At 40.1% G+C, this 21,846-nt stretch overlaps 1 protein-coding gene across 4 annotated transcripts; it reads right to left on the bottom strand.

The window, feature by feature from the left end:
• Window positions 1-4,072: 4,072 nt before the first annotated feature.
• Window positions 4,073-21,436, bottom strand: plekha1a (pleckstrin homology domain containing, family A (phosphoinositide binding specific) member 1a). 4 transcript variants are annotated; one of them, XM_030786101.1, is made up of 13 exons: window positions 21,364-21,436; window positions 15,961-16,145; window positions 15,366-15,422; window positions 15,033-15,078; window positions 12,870-12,967; window positions 10,673-10,810; window positions 10,298-10,438; window positions 9,757-9,825; window positions 8,697-8,761; window positions 7,790-7,853; window positions 7,389-7,478; window positions 6,700-6,770; window positions 4,218-4,500 (listed from the first exon to the last, which is right to left on the bottom strand). In XM_030786101.1, the coding sequence occupies exons 2-13, from the start codon at window positions 16,099-16,101 to the stop codon at window positions 4,296-4,298; spliced, it is 1,185 nt and encodes a 394-aa protein (XP_030641961.1). In that variant the 5' UTR covers window positions 16,102-16,145; window positions 21,364-21,436; the 3' UTR covers window positions 4,218-4,295. The 4 variants fall into 4 exon arrangements, with proteins under 4 accessions (XP_030641957.1, XP_030641959.1, XP_030641961.1 ...); XM_030786100.1 differs by having other exon boundaries at window positions 10,676-10,810; XM_030786097.1 differs by lacking the exon at window positions 6,700-6,770 and having other exon boundaries at window positions 4,073-4,500; window positions 10,676-10,810.
• Between the last annotated feature and the right edge of the window lie 410 nt (window positions 21,437-21,846).

The raw sequence follows: 21,846 nt of genomic DNA, 5'->3' as shown, positions 1-21,846 counted from the left end.
GGGTAGTGAAGGAGGTCGGTTAGGCTATAACTGATCTCTTCTATCTCGCCTGTGAATCTGACCTTCCAGCCTCTAATGACCTGGCAATTATTATTCTGATTGTTCAGCTCAGTAAAGTCTGCTAATGAAGCTAGTGGGCTAATTCACTTTGAGCATGACTTAATTTGCCAAAACTTAAAAACTTATATCTTCTCTCAAAGAAATGCTGGAAGGCTCACCTTCTATATTTCACGTTTGCCACTGTCAAGATTGCCACTGTCAAGAAAGTCAAGATTTGCCTGTTCGATTTTAACATATGCTTTATTAAATCGTGCGCTCAGTTCAGCTTGAACCGTGATGCTTTACTAAATTGTGCACCCGAATTTAATAATAATAATAATAATAATAATAATAATAATAATAATAATAATAATAATTTGTCTCGCTGCCAAGTTTTTCAGACCATCACCAGTGAGTTTAAGTTAGCATCAAATTACAGGGCTGGCTAGCTGTCATGCTTTACTTGAACAACAGGTGGAGCTAACGATGGTTTGCACAATGTTTTTTTTTTCTTTTTTCTTTTTCTTGTTTAATTTTTCTTCCAGCTTAAACAAAATTGCTCATCTTGTACGGGGAAAATACACTATTTGGCAGAAGAAGGTAAAAATGAAGAATTTAATGACCATGAGTAAAAATGACACGCAAGAGGAAGGTGTAACTTAGAATCCTAAACAAGAATCCTAAAACCACAATTGATACATAGGCCTGTCTGAGAGAAGCAGGCTGTCCCAGCCTATGTGGTAAAGCGGTTCCATGAATTCTCTGAGTTCAGCTTTCTCAGTAGTTACCACTGGCAAACTCATAGGAGCAGCATTATAGTATGAGAGCACTGGGCTTTTTTTTATTATTATATTGAATAATAAGTCGAATAAAGTCGACTATGGAGACCGACTGTCCAGCAAAGTAAATCCTGATTTGTTTGTCATACATTAAATGTCTACAGTGCCCCATATAACATCCAGTTAAACCAGTGACACGCCTGGACTTGCCATAAAATTGCCCTCATACAATGTGATTGGATGAGAGCCTGGAATATTTTAATAAACCCGTTTTAACAAGGTGAGCGGGTGTACTGGTGCAGTGGTCGAAATGGATGAACGGCGTGAGGGTGGAGGGAAGAGGCGTGTCATTTTGCCATTCGTTATTCTTAATAGACTGACGCAATAAATTTAGAGTGTTAGTTAAAAGAGGAGACTGGTGGGAAGTGTTGGGTAAGAGAACAAAATAAGACTACTTAATAATACAGACAGGTTGAAAACACCTCTCTTATAATGAAATGAAGACTCGTTTCAGGCTCAACATATATAATACATTTTATTGAGAGTGCTTCTCAACAACCTGAAATGCCATAAAAGTCCATATGACAGTGAAAAAGGGGTTTAAACTCACTCCCTTCCTCATGAAGTCTGATACAATATTATGTCCAAATTATGAAAGAATTTAAAACCTTTGAATGTAATTATGATTAAAGCAGTAGTTATAACTGTGTGCAACGGGTAATCAAGTAAAATAAAGTTGTGTCACCTACTTTGAACTGGCTTAATTCCCTCTCTCTATCTATCTGTGTGGTCTGGGCTTCAGCACAGCAGTACAGAGAAGATCTCAGCCATGTAGAGAGATCTCAGATTTCCCCAGTATGTCACCACAGCAATGCCAGCCAAACAAGGCCTGACATCACTTCAGAGCAGTGTCTGACCAAACAATCAGACAAACATACAGCATTGAGACAGATCTCTGTGCAACTGAACTATGCTTTAAGGACCATATGTAATACTATGGCCATTCTTTGACTGAAAAAAAAAACCAACTTTTTTTTAAGCAGTAATTAAACTGGCACTAGAATATCACTATCTGGTTTTGGTTGTTGAAGTAGTTGCCTTGAAAAAGAGCAAATCTGAGAACGAAATGACTGCAGTGACATAACAGCACCAGCAGAGGGAAGTGGAATCTTATTCACCCTCACCACAAGAAGGATTTGATCCAGGATACTTTAGAGAGGAACACATGACAAAGTACTTTGTATTCAAACACGAACGAACATGAAGTAAAACATGGCAAAGAAGGAATGTCATTCAAAACTATTTATTTCTGTCAAATTCAAAATAAATAAAACAAATAATAAAAAGTTCAAAAGTTATGGTAGCCTAACAAAAGAGAGGTACAAGTGTTAAAACAGTTTGATTTTTGAGTAGAAATTCTGAAGGCACACCTCGGGCAGGGCTACAGCACCACCCCCTGTTAAGTGAGTCTGGCAAACACACAACCAAACACAATTAGGTTTTTTTTTTGTTGTTGTTCCTGCTCACGCTTTGCCAAAAACTATGTACAGGCACTGCCAATAGCTATGAAGAAGAAAAAAATTCAGCACACATACATGAACACACAAATACAATCTTCCCACAGTAGAAATATCATATTTTGCCCAGTTTCTTGTACTCACTCACTCCTCACTCACTCCAAAAAGCAATATTTGCTGATAAAGACTACATACACTGATTCTTATAGCCAAATGTGTATACAGGGCAGGATGTCTAATGCCAAATAAAACTGACATCTCATCTACACTGTGCTGTCAATAGTCTGACTGGCAAAGAGAAGCTCCTGTCAGGCATGTGACAGATGTGGTAAATACAAGGCCCAAACATGTAACTGGCAGAAAAACAAATAACTGGCAGTAAGCACAGCCAATAACAAACAACAGATGTTACAAACATGTTACAATATTTAACACAACGCAAAGGTTTCACACTAACCTTGATTCTTAATCATGCAATGTGAATCCCAAATAAGAGAGAGGACAAGAGTGAGCATTCAGAGAAGACAGAGATGGCCTACTCAGTCACATGCCATATAGAGTAAATACACTCATACTTTCATGAAGGAAAAAAGACATAGCTGGCAAACGTTAAAAACATTTTGTGGTTGTATGACAGCAGATGTACTAAGCTTTTGCTTTTTTTTTTTTTTTTTTTTTTTTTTTTTACTCGGAAGAAAGAGAAAGATTTGGAGACAGAACTGTCAATTACTTTATTTCAGTTTTATGTATTTTCTAGAACATATTAACATTTGCGTCACATTTTAAGTTGTGTCCTTAAAGAATCTGTGCACACCTTATGTTGGTGCAAAAGCTTAGTAAATCTGGCCTTTAGTGAGAATTATGGAGAATGACTGGATACCAGGGGCAAATCTCCACTCTTTCCCCTTCTAGTTCTGATTTCCATCACTTAGAGAGAGATAAAGACAAATTCTGAATTCAAATCAGTGCCTGTTTTTGGTGGGTTTACCATCTTAAATCTCCTATTTGTGGCCTTTTTTCCTGTTGCTTTCACCTCCATCAGCAGAGTGCACTGACAGGGATAAGAGAAGTACATGGGGTAATCTTTGGTATCAGCTTGACTTGAGTCACATGACTTTTTTTTTTTTTTTTATATCAGTGAAACCAATCCTACAGAGTGTTCACATCTCTTGGTTTCCACAAATGTTCAAGTGAGTTTTGTTCCATCGTGATATCAGGATACAGACATGGGTTATAAATATACTCAAAGTCACAAAATGGAAATAAGATATTGCAGATGAGAGCCTCCAATGAACATTCTTACAATATGTTTTTTTCAAACAGTGAAAACACAAATACACATGAAGTGGGTCTTTTGCAAATTAAAATGAAGGTAACTAGTTTAACTTGGGCATCAGCATTACCAGAGTTAAGATTCCAATGATATCACAAAGGTTAAAGCCAGTGTATTAATTCCACTCCTCTTTCAATTATGCCTCAAGTGTCATTTTCTCAAACTCATGTCTCTGTTATAACATCACTCTTTGTTAAACCAATACAATGTTAATAATCTGATAAAAAACAGTCAAAACAAGTTGGAGAAATGTGTCTGCAGAGTGCAATGGATTTAAGCAGGCGTCTTCTGGTGTGACGCTGTGCTACTATGACTACGACCTTGTACAGTTTCTGCTCAGACCAGTTCTGCTGCTCCCGGTGCTCTCTCCCCTCTCCTCCCTCATCTTCCCACTTCTCCCCTCACTCATCTCTTAATCCTTCACTCAATCTGTCCTGTGTTGTACAAGAGTTGACTTTCAAAAGTTAGTGAAGAGGTTGTTTGGGGAATCTGTGTTTGATAGTTAAAAAGTTAAAGGTTAGACCTCGCTGATGGGCAGTTCTGCATCATCAAGGTCAAGCGGCGGAGAAGAAGGGGCAGGGTACGCAGAGCCAAAGCTGCTGCGGCGTCTCCATGGCGACTCGTGAGTCACTTGGAGAGGTGGGTGTCTTGCAGTGACAGACGAGCGTGTGGGCGGGGCAGCGGCAGTAGGCTCATGAAGTGCTCGCTGTCCCAGGCCAGACTGCGAGGCACCACGGCATTCTGGGAGGGCAGACACGGCAGAGCCTGGCGGGGAAGGGGTGTGGTTGAACGAGTGGGAACGGTAAAATGAGGAGTTCCCGACAACACGCTCCTAAGAGGAGAAAGGGAAAAAAAAGAAAAAAAAAAAAGCTTTATTCTGTTTCTAAACGAATTAACAACATTACAATAAAATCTACAAAGCAAAAAAAAAGTTTCATTGGCAGTACAGGTGCAGACTGGAATAGTAGTAACAGAAGTTAGAGCAGCTGAGGACTCTCCCTGCTGGTCTCTGGCCATGCCCTGCCTCCAAAGTCCACTTTGGAGGTGTCCTTACAGAAACAAATCAATGGTATAATATCTACTGGTGTGGATAATTCATAGCTGGATTTCGTGAAGACAGTAAAACTATTAAAAGCCAAATACAAATTTAGCACAAGGCTAATACCTTTGCTTCACATGGAGCACAAGAAATAAGTAAAAATCTAACTCAACATTTTCACTTGTGACACTTGATTTAACCCAAAAAACTGCTGTAATCAATCATGACCTTTCCCAATATATCTGTACACGTATTTCAAATTCACCCAAAGAATGCTGCGAGTCTAGATAAACAAACCAAGAAAGGGGCAGGATTTTGATACTGTGACAGGATTTTTGACTATATTGTTCGAAACAGTAGTAAGAACAAGAGTGTTATTAACTGCATTGAAAGTGATAGTAATAGAGGTAAGAGCAGTAACAGTAATCTGTAAAAGTGACAGCAGAAGCAGTAGCTGTAGTTGTTGTAGTCTTGGTTTAACAGCAGCAGACGGAGCAGTGTCAATGTTTAAAGTGACAGAGGTGAGAACATTAGTAACAGCAGTGGAAGTAGCAGGAGTAGATGAGAGCGCGGGACAGTCAGCCTGTACTTTTTGGGGAGTTAGTATGTTATAGTTGGGTACCCTTCTCTGAGGGGCAAAATGAGTACGGCATGAGAATGAGAGGGAAAAACAGGTGAGAGCCAGCATGGTGTCACAGCAAATATTACCGTTCGGTTAAACTTTGAACTTTACAGTTTGGTTCCTTTAAGAAAGAGCAGTGTTTAGCAGTAAAAGGCTTTCTAAACTGAACAGAAAAGATCAGAGATGAAAAGAGACAAAGGTCGTTGCAGTTAATAACGTATGGGTTTCTACAGCTTTTACTTTTCCAAATCAAAGTGATCCATTTGTTTTATGAGATTTCAAAACAGATAAGTTCACTGTAACAGATTTAAAAAAAGAGGTAGTGACTGAGCAAACTGCTGTAGAAGGCTAGGCTTTGGGTGGAGTTTAGTTGGGGTTTGTCAAGTCAACAAAGTCTGCTTATGTAAGCTAAGTATGTGCAAACAAGAGCCAAGATCATTTAAAAAGCTGGACAATGCAAAGAACCATGGGAGTGAGTGACTGCTAGTTCTGACTTCATAACTGCAGTGATCAGACATACTTGGATTGGATAAAACCTGTTTTTCAAAACCAATCTACAATGATGTTAAGAGGCCAACAAAATAATTCCTTTCCAACAAATCAAACACCGGAACAAAAATAGCTTTGCTAAATGTCTAAATCTATTGAATGTTGGCCATGGTCACATATATACAGGAAGAAGAAGGAGACAAACAGGATGTGGGCTAAAAACATAGCAAGAGTAAGACACCGAAGGCCTTTAATGTGGCTGTAGGGGTTAGCTACAGATCGGCACACCAACTGGTGACTATGTGACTTAATTGGGTGTGTGTGGGTGTGGGTGTGTGTGTGTGTGTGTGTGTGTGTGTGTGTGTGTGTGTGTGGGGGGGGGGGGGGGGGGGGGATGTATGATTTGCAGAGCTTAAGATGACCATCGTCGAATTACAGTATAACAACATTAGGTACTGGCAATAATCTGCTACCAAAGCATGGCATGTTTTTGAAGGTATGTACCTATTCAGAGAAAGTTTAACTGCTGTTTTAGTCATGGAGAGTGAAGCAGGCTAGATGACTGCAGTGGTTGAGGAAGTTAAACCGCCAAACCTCTATTAATTGTCGATTATTCATATTAACTTTTATGACGAAGTGTTAGAGGAGCGAAGTAGAGGAAGGCAGAGGACAGAAAATAAGGAGGGAAGAAGAGCCAACCGAAAGATAAGCCATATCTGCCTTTTCAGCGACGCAGTGCAAGGTTAAGCAAGGGGATAAAGTTGTGTTTGTATGCGTGTATGTGTGTGAGAGAGAGAAGCACAGCACTACAGCTTTAAGGCACAGCTGGAGGGGAACAAAGAAATGGGGCGGGGGCTCGGAGGGGGCGGGGGCTCACATACGTGTTGGCTTGAATGACGCGTTGTGTATACCTCTGAATACAGGGGTTTGAGTGCCGTCTGGCCTGACGCATCTGCAACAACACAGTGCAAAGCTGCATTAGAGAGGGGGGATTGGGTGGGGATAGAGAGACAGACAGACAGAAAAATTCATCTTCAGAGCAGAGAGGAAGGGCAGACAGCAAAACAGAGAGATAGGATGGAAGAGATAGAGAAAGAGAGAGAAATGGGAAGGGGGAGGGAGAGAGAGAGAAAAAAAAAAATCTTTAGATCAGAACAATGGTGGGGCGAGGGTAAGCCAGAAGGAAAGAGTGGGAAAGAGTAACAGGTAAGAGAAGACAAAGAAAAACTGTGGCGTCTGGATTCCCGTAGTCGCTATATCTATATAGGGCCTTGTGGAACAATGAACTGTCAACCACTGCAGTCAGTGCAGGTTCTATTGTCACTTCCTCCCAAAGTGTGTGTGTGTTGGTGTTTTTGTTGCTGTAAGAGACAAACACAAAAATGGACAGCGACAAAAGCATCCACCAGTCCACGTAACTTTCCTAAGACACATCTGTTTTCACACTGCATTTCACGGACCCAGCATGTTGTGTGAATACCCACAGTAGACTAGATGAATATTCTATTTTTTTCTGGATCTGTGTGTGTGTGTGTGTGTGTGTAAGAGCGAGAGGCAGACAAATACGCACAGAGGCAGCAGATCTTCCAGGACCTCTCTGTGCCACTATTGCTCCCGAGATAGCTTTGATCCAACTGTGCATCTCCTCTGGACTATCAGCCTAAAGGGAGGGGAGGGGGAGGGGTAAAGGGATGGAGAAAATATGTGGAGAGGGGAGGAGTAGAGAGGGGTGTGAGAGTGGCATTTATTTTTAATCCATCCTTAAAAGGGAGGGAGTATTTCTGTTTGTTTTTCTCCTGACAGCTTTTCTTCTGAGTCTCTCGTCCATAGCGGCATATGAAAATAGAAAATAAAAACAAACAACAGATTCAACAGAGCTGAGAGGAGAGCATTTTTATAAGCGCAGGTTGGACGAGATTGCCCTGATACAATTCAACCCGTAACACATACTCCAAACACAACAACACCAACCTGAATATAGAAGGTTCTGGATGTTGTGACAACTTCAAAAAGGTTGTCTCTCATCATGATGTCACTACAAATAGAAAACAGAGGAAATTAAGCCATCAAACATATCTTTATCAGATACACCAGAGACGAAGGATTAAAATCATCTCCAGACCAAACCTGTAATGTTTTTTCTCAATTTACCAACCATGTGAGAGAAACAAAAGCAATTCAAATTAGCATCTTTTTTGTTGTCATTACAAGCTGAGAGACAAACAACATTAACTTGCATACTCACACTCGCATACTAATTATTTCATGAGAGATTGCAGTTTATCAGGCCACTGTTTGCAGTGTTGAATTTAGCGATTTACTGTGTCCTCTCTGGCATGCTCTAAAATAAACCATTCCAAAACATTCTCAGAATAACCATGAGGAGTCAAATTGTGTTGTCATGTCTTATCCTCAGAGCTTGTGAGTGCATATAATAGGTTAAAATATAATTACTGACACTGCATAAAGAATGCACATTTCAATTAAAAATACAAAGAAGGTCACAACAAATATATATCAAAACACAAATTTCATTTGAAACTCTGAACTAAATGAATAATTTAATTTGGTGAGCAATTCAAAATTCAAGTACTCTTCATTAACATTAACACATGTGATTCTTCAGTCAGCCAGCCCCTGCCTTTTTTGTTTAAATTCACCTACTGTTCATCAGCAAGACTTAAGAAACCAATTATTGGTCCATCCCTCATGAGTAACAGGGCAGAAGATGTTGTTAGGCAACAGTGATGCTGTGGTGAATGCCTAAATGCTTAGGACTGGATATTTAAAGCACATAAATTTGATTTCTGTGAGAGTTGTTCCTTTAAAAAAAAAAAAGATTAAACAGCACTGAAAAGACTGAATGTGAAGTGCATACCTATGTTTGCACTCCTGAACTTTATGAACCTCTTTTAAAGGAATTATCCGCAAAGGCTCCTTTTCCTAAAATAGAGAGAAAAACAGTGAAGGAAGGAAATGATCATAGAGTGAAAAAGAACTCTTGTTTCTGTTTGTTTCTGGGATTTGTTTGTGTGTGAAAATTCTAGGACATGCTGGTTTAAAATATGGGCAGATGAGGGCGTGTCATTTGCCTGAGCCCTATCCTAAAACCTAAAACATCTACTGTCATACACAACCAGGAATGTAAAAATCATTTGTTTGTAATTTATTAACCCTTTTCAAAAATGGAAAAATAAACTTTTTATATTCCGATGAGTTGTAAATACCTTTAGGCTTGGCACAATATCATTTATGAATCATAATGAATACATAAGTCAAAATGAAAGAGATCCGTTTTGAAAAAACGCTGCCATATTTGCCATCATGGAACAATTATGAACTAAAAAAAAAGTACTTTATGAACAACTGAAAACAGAAAGTACTAAACAGAGGAATATGTAAAGCTCCAAATATAGGTAATGGGGCACAAGTAATGAAATGCTCATTAGGTCAATAAATATTTCAGCAAAATACCACCCAGCATCATGACACTAAATCAAGTGCTTTCTTAACGGGGCATTCTGTTGGTCTACTGATAGAGAGATGCGGGTTTGTGCAGGCAAAGCTAGACCTGCAGGAGCATATTTCTCTTTCTCTCCCAACCCTCCTCACACAAATAGAGCCTGGCAAAGACCTGGAATCTCAGAAATATTGTGCGGACATGTCGAGGCAAAGCAACAAATGCTGTGTTCCCCTGCACTGACATGATAAGCCAGAGCAGAATATGAAGATGCATTACATAATATTCTTATACTCTGGTCTCTAAGTGCAAGATGGCTTTGTTTCTGCTATTAAGGATATAATGGTTCTGATAAGACAGTCATAAACTTTGAGTTTCTAGCTGAATCAAAGATAAGAAAAAATATATATATATTTTTTATAATCCTACAGTATCTATGAGAAGACCAGACAGTTCTCACTTCAGAGTGTAGTCTTACCAGATCTGACTTGAAGTAACTCATGGAATTTTCCTCAAGTATAAAGTACCTTCGTTTCCAGGTCTTCATCTGATCAAAGACAAATAAAAGGAAGAAAATGGAACCATATGATTTATCATTGGAAGGTTTAGCTATGTTACTGCCTAAAACTTGTCCCAAACTCTGCTGTGCTAAAATCCACATGCTAATATATCTGGGTGAGCCAGAAAAGCAGTTATAACAACAACACTTGTAACACTGTAATTACTGTGACTGTGTGAAACGGGAGAATCTGATTGAACTGAATAGTCTGATGATCAGAAGTGTGTCACGGCAAGGGAAAAGAGTGAGCACTGGCTGAGTCTGCTGTTCAGTGCTGCTTGTTCTGATTGGTTAAAATGCTTTGTGACAACACATATGCTGCTAAGTTATAAAAACAAAAACAAAACAAAACAAAACAAACAACTTTATCAATACTTGCACATATGAGACACTCAAGTGAGCAAACACACACACACACACACACACACACACACAGAGAACTAAACCCAGCGGCACTGACCACAGCTCCCTGTTTGACGCAGTACCCAGTCTTTATAATGGTATGGTCCTGAGCTGCTCGGCCCAGGTAATAAGGCAGCTGACTCTGTGTCCTTTTCAGTGCCTCTTTTTCCCCTCCAATCTGTCCATTGTTGCCTTCCTGCTGGGTGAAACATGTGGAGGATGACCATCATGGCTTAAAACACACACACACACACTACAGTGGAAAAACTTTAAGAGCAGTAGGGTGAGTTATATTAACTCACCAGCCCAATACTTCTCATAAACTGTAAGCTTAGATGTCTAACAGATCAATGCACCACCCTGTGTGTCAGAGGAAAGGGTAACAGAGAATATGGGTGTGTGTGTGTGTGTGTGAATGTGAGTGTGTCTGTGCTACCTGTGTGTGAGTAATAATGGGGACTCCTCCTATGATTTCTGTCTTGTAGGGAACCTGCTTCCTGTTAATGCCATGCATCTCAGACAGAGCCTTCTGACAGTCTGCATTCTGAACCCCGTCACAGGACTTAGGGACCTGGGAGAGAAAGACACAGACAGGGAGAGAGAGACTTGACACACACTCTCCTTCAATGGATGCTTAGCAATACCTAAACACGTTATGGAAGAAGAGCTTGAAAATAGACAGCTCTCAGCAATCTGGGAGGAATACTACATCACTATACCTTATTGTGTAATGAAATGCACTGATAGCATTGCACTTACAGTGATCTGGACACAGGAAATGTAATAACATAAGCATAGACAAAAGTGATGAAGGGAGAGATGAGGAGTGGAGAACAAATTAACAAATTGTCAAATGAACCATTCTCGGTGAAAAAAAAACAAATGTAAATTTTGGCTCTGATGATAGTACTTCCAGTGTTTATGTTTATGTGCGTGGTTATATGAGTAAGAAACAGAGAAGAGAGCAGCAGTAGACTTCTTCAGTGATGACGCAGTGGGGACAAAGGAGCATCTGAACAACGAAACATCCTTGGTCAGCCAGGTGACTCAGCCATGACAAAAGTCATTCTCTTACAGTAAACACAGTGATTTTGAAAAAGCAAAGACAAATCTTCACAGGGTAGAGAGAGCAGTAACATAAGTTGGGTGATTAGATGAAAGAAAAGAAAATGTTTGTCACTGTGATATAAATAGCTCACTGTGCCCACAACACAGCGTAAAACAAGCCTTGTGGGTTCATGTTCAGCACATGGTTCACACAACTTTCCTTTTGAACCTTCCATGAAACTGCAGAGTACACAAAAACAGTCGTTACCAGCTCACAAGCAGATCAAAACCTAATTTCATTCAATTTGCATGCATCAAGAGCGGTGGACACCATAGACTAGTGACTGTCCTTGCACTGCTCTTTTCACAATAAAACATAAAAGAAAGAAAGAAAGAAAGAAAGAAAGAAAGAAAGAGATAGGTGGTCAAGGAGTAAGGTGAGAAAAGTATTAGTGCTAACAAAAGAAAAGAAGAATAGTTAATATTTTGACTGCAGGAGGGGCCCTGTCCATAGATCTCTCTATTGCAACATTTAAACCGCGTGATTTAAATGCTCAAGATGCTAAAAGCAGTCAGCAGCCCATTCAGAATTAGAATGCATTACTTAACATAACATTACACAATAGCATTGTATGACATAATATTACAACACTACTATTAGACACTAGTCACTACATAATCCAATGTCATGTCATAGTGTCAGTGTATAAGATACATAGTAATTGCACTTTCCCATCGTTATACCATATTAGACACCATAATATCAGGTTGTTTTGTTGTTTTATGACTAGATGCATATCTGCTGGTTTTGGGATCAGAGTTCAGGAGGTTTTGGTGTAATGGCTAAAAAAAGTATAAATGTGCCAGATGACAGAGAACCATTTCCCTATACTTTCCCAAAGTGAAATTCTTCAGTGGGATAAGAATTTTGAAATAGTGTTTTGAAATAACATTTGTAACCCTTGCCCAGTAAAAAAACAATCCTTTGGTTTGCAAAAAATACTGAACTGCAAATCCAATACTGAATGAGTTGGTACAAACACATATACCATGGATCCTCCATATACAACAACAGATTACAGTATGATTTATTATGACAGCATGTCACAGCAGTACTCTACACAACACGCTACTCCATAGCATTACTCTATTTGAGAGTGTTACTCAATATTAACACAGTGCATAATTATCGTCTAAAACAGGGGTGGGCAAATCCGGTCCTGGAGGGCCATGGTCCTGCTGTTTTTCTTGTCGACCAACTAAATACAGTCTCTGATTGGCTGAAGAGCATGCACACCTGTTTTCAAAGTGAAAATCAACAGGTAGCTAAGAGGTGAAAACAAAAACCGGCAGGACACCGGCCCTCCAGGACTGGATTTGCCCACCCCTGCTCTAAAGCATTAGATGTCAACTAGACACTGTGTTAATTTTGGGCTAGATGGAGCTGGAACTACAATGATATCTTTTACTGTTGAACATGTAGATAGCGTAAATCTAAGACATCAGAGGGCATACAGTAACTGCACTGTGTGTGTGTGTGTGTGTGTGTGTGTGTGTGTGTGTGTGTGTGTGTATGTACTCACTGTGATTTTGGTCGCATTGTTGAGGGAGTCAACCCAGTCCACCAAGTCTTGTTCATCATTGGCCTGCAGGAAGAACTTTCTCATCCCTGCATTAATGACTGGACAGAAAGAAAGACAGGAAGATGGAAAGAAAGAAGGATAGAAAGAGAGAGAGAGAGAGAGAGAGCGAGAGAGAGAATTTGTTAACGTGTGTTCTGACTTATATGTGGGGGAGAGTAAAATTGTACTCTATCAAACCAGCTGATTTCTATGTGAAAACCAGTGTAAGACTCTACTGGGCTATTGCACGAAAAACCCCAGACTGAATTAATATGTACTTTTCACTGATGGAAAAGCTGGAACCAAAACAGCATTCCACTCCTCTACCACTTTCTCACCTCCTCTTTCACACTTCCCGTGCTCTCCCCCACCCCCCATAGCTCTGAGTGAATTCATCAACTGTTGACTGAGTGGATAGGGTGAATAATGCAGAGAACTTGACAGAGATACGCAGTACAAAGAAAAGCATTCTTCCTTTGGCTTTCTCACTCTGTCTCTTCCTGTGTGTGTGTGTGTGTGCGTGTGCATGTGTGTGTCTGTGGCTCTGATTCAGTCCGGTGCTGGGCTGTAATGTCCTACGAGGTCACATTTATACACTACTCTCTCACATTGTGAGGCCTTGATTGGTTAAATTTTAGCCTGAACTGTGTGTGAGTGTGTGTGCAAATATGTGAACATTGGTGGGTGTGAATGTGAGCAGGTTCAGTTCACTTGGGCGTGATATTTCAAAGACTTGTTTGGGACTGATGGGTGATTCACAATCTTCACATACACAGAAGTAAAATGACTCAGTCACTATGCTGGACAAATGCTTCTCTTCCCCTCCCTCATCCAAATTCTGGTTGGAGTGAGAGATATGAATCACATGTACTGTCTCTGTGGGCCATTTTACAGTAAAACGCTGTGGATTCATTCTTACTGAAAACACTGCTTAAATAAACACTGTGCTACAACACTTGTTCAAAACACCATTTCATTCAAAGCACACACAAAGTTACTCATAAATAATGTAATCAAATTCATTTCTATCTTTTAATATATTTTTTATGGGTTTCAGTCTTAAAGGGATGTAAAATGAATTTATTAAAAATCAAATTAATGTAAAGAGATGTTATGATATGGATGACAATCTCAACCCCAAAGACAGGTCAAATTGCCAATCCCCCAAACTTTGCATGCCCCCTTTCCCACCAGTGAGGCTGTTCCCATGTCAACAGCTACAAATTCAAATTAAACCACAGCTTCCTGTTTCCATTACTGCTGGATGGTGAGGGAGCCACGGTGAGGTATAGACTTGTGTATATGTAATCTAGAATACTGCAGAAGTGTGAGTATGTGTGGGTGTATAGCAAGTAGTTAAGTTCTCAGGTGTCTATATTTAGGTCCCTATGGTCTATGACAATGTAGACAGGACAAGAAGTAAGAAGACAACAGCAAACTGGAGATGATAGAGTCCAAGGAGTGGTGTGTGTACGTCAGCTAATGTTTGAAGAGAGCCAACATGGGAAATGTCACACCGAAAACTGTATGCATCTTTGCATTGTCTGACACAGACTGAACATAGATAAGGTCTGTTTGTGTGTTACCAGAGAAACTGTAAGAGAGAACAGCATCTCTTTGCATGGACGCATGTGTCACTTTATGTAATGAAATTTAAATTTAAATGAGATAATTTAATGAAACAAAGAGCCATGATGTGAGAGTGTGACACTGCAGTGTCTACACAGAACCTTGGTAGTAAGTAAATCAAAGAAAGGCTCTCTCCAAAGAGTACATGCCCTATAATTTAAGTCTATAAACATGGCATTAACACGATCATCATCATCATCTAATATCAGAAGACAGAGCATCTGATCCAGCAACAGCTGTCACCAATATTCAATGCCTGATTCAAGTCTGTGTTTTTGTGTGTAAGAGAAGCTCAGACAAACAGATGAAAAGTGTAAGGTATTTTCAGAACGGAAGTTTATACTATGCCTGTAGAAGATATCAACTGATAATGAAACGTGGGGAATTACTACAGCAAAATAGCCAGTATCTTCATGTATGTATGTATGTATATAAATCAGTATGTATCTGCATGCGAGTGTGAGAGACAAAAACAAAACTACATAAAGCTCTTACCAAAGCAGAATTCTGCCTTTGGTCTCTGTTTGGTAGCATCACTGACCTGTGTAAGAGAAGCGGACAATGTCAAAATTTTACAGAAGTCCAATCTAAACCATTATTTTCGTATACAGTTCCTCCTTAGGAGGTGCTTAACAAGGCTACCACTGCACATGGAGATGTTCCCTATGCCCCCAAAAAGCAGGTCTCTTTTGTGTGCTTTGTTGCACTACCTGTGTGTGTATGTATGTGTGTATGTGTGTGTGTGTGTGTGTGTGTGTGTGTGTGTGTGTGTGTGTGTGTCGCTTTCAGAAACCTAGGGAGGTTTGCAAAGACACTGGTGATGCTCACCTTTGAGATATATGTTAGCTTGAGGGAGCCCACACAGTCTGCACCTATAGGCAGGTTCTAAAAACCCAACAGAGAAAAGATCAATACCACACATGCCATAGGGCAGCAACACTCACACAATCAAAACACAGAGAGTACACTAACATAAGGGTCAATACTGGACTACTCTTTTGCTATGAAAGAGACTTAACAGGGTCATTAAAGGAGGCTTAATGCTTCTCAGTGAGTCTGAGAGGGTTGGGAGGGCCAAGGTAGCTCACTAAACAACTTGTATTCAGAGTGTCCCCAGTTTCACTGTACTAGAGCCATGTAAGACCTGAGACCTGCAGAATAGCAACCATAAACACATTTGTCCATTGTTAAAAATGAACAGAGATCTAGCTCTAGAAACCAGGGTTGACAGCTCGAAAGCATCAGGCAGCTTACACTGGCATGCAATGTTTCTAAAAATACATAACAGAATGAGACTTGTTTAAAAAAAAAAAAAAGGGTTTGCGATATAGGATTAAGGATTTGAGACATACGATTTAACTGGCTAATGCTCAGTGCGTTTGTGCTGCAGAAACAGTGTAACTCAGGGGGAGCTGTGTGGTACCTGTGGGTTGTCCATGTACCACACCAGACTGCCTTGCTGTGTGTCCAGGATGAAGTAGCGGCGCAGGAACTTGCCGCTGTTCTCCTGTTCCTCAATGTCCAGGAAGCCGCAGATACGGTTCTGCCGGTCCACGTAAGGCATCCTCCCAGCCTGAACATTCCCTCCCTAAACGCCACCGGCAATGACTGGGGAGACGGGAGGAGAGAGAGAGAGAAAGCATGAGATTACCATAAAAGCATGCTCGTCTTAATAAGGATTAACGCACATTCCCATTATCCATGCCCCTTACCTCCAGTCTCTCTCTCTTTTAGTTAACAGGGCAGAAACACTAACTCTAGTATAATCAGAACCCTCCTGCCTCCCTTTACACCTGATCTGGACCAAGACGGGCACACACAGCAATGTTCTTTCTGTTAAGCAATGACGAGGTCTTCAGTGTATGATATGTGGTCTGAGAATAAACTATGTCTATGGTTGACAAATGACGTCTGCACACATTCACTCTCTCAGAATTTCAGTCATACTCAGCAAGACAAACAGATCTCAGAGGGATCAGGGCTCATTTACACTTGACAGCAAACTATGCTAAGGCAAGTGTAGTGTCCTCTTATCATCCTCATGTTTTAAACTGTTATTGGAAACAGTTTAAAGCAATGTTACCACCTGTAAATACACGTTTCACTGAGTTCTTAACACAGATGGCTCATAAGCATTCAATAAACGTGGGGATTATGGCAGTTTTCACATTTGAAGGAGGACAGTTAACCATTGCAGACAGAGACATTCCTGGCTATGAGGCTAATGTAGCACATTGGGAGGTTTGCACGTATGTGACACACTTAATCCATAGAGCCCTCACATGTCCTACTGGATCATTGACTGACATTAGAAAAGCAGCACATGCATGAATGTGTATAAACCGTGCATGAAGGGCACTGGGAAGGGAGCCAGTTCACCCACCCCTTTTTTTTTTTTTTTTACTCCATCCACAATGCAGCTGGTTTTAACTGCATTTTTCTTTCCCAAGGGCCTTTTCATTGGCAATTGACTGATGATGTGTGTGAGTGACTTTGCGGTCAATCAATGACTAGATCACCAAAATACTCTTCCTCTCAGAAATTGGAATTGTGAATTCAACCATGAATTATGAGCTGTTCTGCATACTGGACAGGACTTCCCCTGCTGTACTATGTCCCTTTAGGAGAACGAAGAGGTGTCCAAGCTGATCTGCGATGCAATGTTTCAGCTTGGGTGGTAAAATGATACCAGAAGAAAAAAACTGATGATTTTATAGACTAAACCCTTGTAGAATGGTGAATGAAACTGATGTAATCCATCAGAGCAGAGTAACACAGTACTAAGAGAGGCCTGTAGGAGAGTGATGAGAGGGAGAGACAGAAGAAGAAGAGAAAATGAGCAGGAAAAAAAAGACATGTCGAGTGTGCTAGCTACTTCTTGGCATGTCTCTACCCAACAGCTAGCATCAGATAAAGAAAGTATTCTTCTCATCTGTACTGAGAGCCCAGAGGTTAACGGCACAAGAGCTCCCAATGAAAAAAAGACAAACAGACAAAGCTTGTGACCAAAACAAGGGCTGCTGTGTCATTGCTCTGGGAAAAAAGAGGAACAATGGACATGAATCATCCACTGCAATCTCCACGGAGCACATTCTAGCTTAGTTCTGGAGATGTGAAGCACAGAACGCCCTTGTGCACTGGAATGTTGTCAGATTCTGTGATGGCTGCTGCACTGATTGGAGAGGAGAATTCTCCCTCTCTTCGTTGCAGCGATAGCCTCTGCACCCTCAAAGAAATATATGACAATGAATCATAAAAATCAATCCTGTCAAAGACAAAGAAACACACAGAGCAAGAACAGAGGACACAGTCCATTGTTTTGCCTACTTATTAAAAAAAGGGGGGGGAGGGGTAATGACAGCTCTACATTGCAGATTAGAACGCTGATCTCTTTTACTCCCTCTCTGTGAAAGGTTTGATCCCTCCTTGAGCAAAGTATTTCCTTGACAAGCCCTGTCATGTCTTTCCCAGGATTTCTCTCTCCCTGCTGGCTGTTCACTGAAGGTGTATTTACGCAATCGCTGCGCCTCAGTCATTTCATTTGTCTGGTATTCAATTCTGGCACTTCAAAAAGGTAGCTTCAGTGAAACATCAATATTTAATTTAATGAGACTAGAGTACAATTTGCTACTACAGAGAAAAACGAGCTCTTTGTCTTATTGAGGTAGGCTAACTCTTAATGTGGGAGGAGTTTACAATCAGACATCACTGTCTTTCACTATGACATGAATATGTTGTTCTGACAGGTGCAAATGAGGAGCCCAGAAGAACAAAAATAAAGCCCGTCCTTATCTGGAATCTGTGTGACAGTGTATGAGTGTGTGTTAGGAGTGAGAATGTCCTTCACCTGAAGGACATCCATAGGACTTCCACAGCTGTTATACTGCTCACAGTTTTATACATTTTTTTTTCAGAGCATGACTCCATTCCATTCATCTGTTCAAAATCTGGGTGAAGGTTAAGTTACAATATTTTGCTGGCTTTGGATTAGCACATGAAAAAAAATGTTATCCTTTTTAGCAATCCTAACATAGATTCACGATCAAATTTTGACATTTTTCTGAAGTACGCATGAAAAACACCATGATATTATTACAGCTTTTGACCTCTCTCTCTCTCCCTCTCACTAGACCGACAGACATTTGACTGACATTTCATCACTCTGAGAGTTTAGCATTTTCTGAGGTTGCGATTTCATTATCATTTTGACTTGTCATGCTTTCTACCTGTATCAGTACTTCTTAGATACATACACATGGACTTACACTAAGAGCAAGCTTCTTGGAAACAAAACCAGTGAATTTTATAACTAGCTTTGCCATACACACAGAATGTAAAGACAGTCCAGTGCATTTCTAGACCTGGGTCAAACTGTTGTCTGCTTATCCTTGTTCCATTGCAGCATCAGTTTAAACCAACAGCATAAATGAGAGGACCTACACATGACGGTGGGTGTATCAAAAAATGGAAATGTCAACTTTCTGTAATCTGATTCAGCTAAGGGAAAATCTCAATAGACCAGCACACAAGACAGTTACTCTTTTAGTCCTGGATTAACTACACTCTGAGTGGAACACATTTTAAGAGGTGGAAATGAGTGAGAAAACTCAATGACTTCTCTAAGAATAACGGCCCTGAAGCAATCTCCCAATGACAGCAGCAAAGACAGCTGATATAAAATCTATTTCTATCAATCACAAAGGCTGACATTTATCAGGACGAGTGCAAAAATATGTATTCTTAAAAAGTGAGACAGAAAAATATAAATGTAGTTTATTGCAACTGTATGGATGATAATTCAGTTATCTGGTCTTCATTAGGGCTTCACAACAAAAAAAGAAACAACACTGGAGGGGATCTAAGCTAACACTGAGAGACATTTGATTTCACCTTGTCAAGCTTCCTGTGCTCTGTAAGAGAACTCAGTCGAAGTCAACTGTGTCTGTGAGTGAGTGTTCTCTGTGGGTTTCAGATTAACCCTCCCTCAGAATGACTAGACCCCCATCTCTCTTAATAAGCTGTATGCTGGCTAAAGGTTAGCCAGAGGTTTGTCCGCTTCAGTGGTAGCTGAGGTTAACCAACAGGCTGACCAGGTCCATGGGACTTTGAGTGAAACTGCATTATATGAAACCATCATACAGAAATAAATGATGACTGGTTGACCAAGGTTTGTTGTTGTGAGGGGGTCACTGCAGTTGCCTGTTGCAAAATCACTGAACCAAACCAGGCACCCAAAACTTTGATTTGGTATAAGTAGTCCCTAAGCAACATTAGGACACTATTTTTTTGTTTGTTTGTTTGTTTTGGAGGGGAAGAGTGAAAAGTAGGTTGTATGCCTACCATTTCAAATTCCTAAAGCTTAAGCTCTCCCTCACTCAAACACACGGTCACTCCCTCTCAGTCTCTCTCAGCATCTGCATTTCTTAAATTAAGGTATAGCGACACATGCTTTCACATGATCCCAGCAGGTGTGGGAATCTCCTAAACATGTGAAAGAAGATGATACATTCTCAGCTGAGTGGCTGAACCTGCCAAGGATGTTTAGCAAGTCCCCTGGGTGGGACTTTCTCTATCTCTGAGGCTTTTGAATTAATATAAAAAAAAGAAAATTGAGTTGGTTGACATTAGTTGCAGGATGAAGCATATGGTTCTCTGTAACTAATCAGATGATGAATTAACAAATTAATCATTAATCAGATAATGAATGAACAAATCAGTCTGAATTAAAGAAAAATGAAAAAGAATTGGTTGGTCTATGAAGGAAAGAAAATTAATTCAAGTCAAACCCCCAGATCTTTTCTTTTCACTACAGTGGGGAGTTAGAAAAAAGGTGCCTAACAATTCTCATCAGCCAATAAACTGTCTCATAGCACAACACAACAACATGCAGGGTGTGTGTTGTGGCTGTTGGCTCTAACTGCAAAGATTTACCTATCATCAGTCCAGATAAAGGTCACACGAGAATGCTGACTGCCCTGTCTAACAGAAAATACTACCCAGTTATAATCTCAGTGGGCAGCACGATAGCAGGACTTTTCAGAAATATGTATGCCTCTAGGATAAGAGAATTAACCATTTGAACTGAGCTGATTTCCAAGACTAAAGTACCATGTTGTTATCTGACAATAAATTCACCATCCCAAAAGGTAGCTCCGTGGACTTTGACGCTAAAGAGCAAAGAACTGTTCATGTGGTAATTCCCCACCCAAAAACTGTGTTTTAACACTGGATCAGTAATTCAGTAATTCATCTTAAGAGGTCTGATCTCTGTTGAAACTGCAGAGGTGAAAACTGACGGGTACTGCTGTCGCCAATAAACGCGAGCCACCCTAAAGTCAGGGTACAAGTCTAAAACATTCTCAAACATAAGCTAAGAAACAACCTACCAAAGACAACAAAATATCGTGGACAGAGTATAGCTCTGGGGGAGCGTATGTAAACTAATAAAACATTACCCTGTATTAAGGGAGTATACCACTGAAAAAGCGACTAGCTCAAAATTGTTGAGCACCCTTGAGCTGGTGCAGCATTATTCCCAGAAACTTGACAAAAGTAATAGAAATTTATATTATAGGCGTGCTAACAGATTAAAAGCATTAATCAGCAAACAAATACGAGCACACAGTTTAAACAGTGGCAAGCTCGACTCATAAATCTTGGCTCGTTTGTAAAACTAAAGTTAGTGGAGTTGTGTTAGAATTCTGATGCCGTAACTTACACGTTGAAATGCATCTTGAAAAAATAGAACTGCTCTTAACCAACATCACATTTAACATTAACTTTGAAGTAAGTACCATCTCAGAGTTTGGCAGCTACGGTTACTTACACGGTTTTGTCTTGCTTTGAGTTTACAGTAATCAGGTAGCACGAATCAGCCCATCTCCGAAAACAACACTCTTCCAGCTCTGAACTCCAGAGATGGGACTTTTATTTCGTTTTTCTTAAGACCGGAAGTGAACATGCGTCACTTCAGTTTTCGTGCCGCTGGTAGAAGTTGCCTCTTCATGTTGTTTTGCCATCAATTTCTCTCTTTCTACTGTTATATTTAAGGGCCTTATTCATTCAGGAGGGCTGCTCCAAGATCAGCAAAAAGGGCGACATTTCCCAGAAGCAATTCATTCATCCATTCATTCATTCACTTTCTTTCTTTCTTTCTTTCAAAATTGAAATGGAGTTTTAAAGACATTAAAACATTAAAAAGCTGAATGTATACAATAGGTTATGCTAGGGTGCTGATAATATGTATGTATGTGTGTGTGTATATATATATACACACACACACACACACACACACACACACACACATTTC

Source organism: Chanos chanos, chromosome 10, assembly GCF_902362185.1.
Source record: "Chanos chanos chromosome 10, fChaCha1.1, whole genome shotgun sequence".
Classification (NCBI taxonomy): domain Eukaryota; kingdom Metazoa; phylum Chordata; class Actinopteri; order Gonorynchiformes; family Chanidae; genus Chanos; species Chanos chanos.
This window is presented reverse-complemented; position numbering and strand designations above follow the sequence as displayed.

Bases quoted from the DNA above. Each gene is read 5' to 3' on its own strand.
- plekha1a (XM_030786097.1), bottom strand. From the start codon at position 16,101: ATGCCTTACGTGGACCGGCAGAACCGTATCTGCGGCTTCCTGGACATT. The intron at 15,423-15,960 runs GTACCACACAGC...TTGGGTTTTTAG, and splicing joins GGTACATGGACAACCCACAG to AACCTGCCTATAGGTGCAGA. The intron at 4,501-7,388 runs GTGCGTATTTGT...TTCTCCTCTTAG, and splicing joins CTGGAAGATCTGCTGCCTCT to GAGCGTGTTGTCGGGAACTC.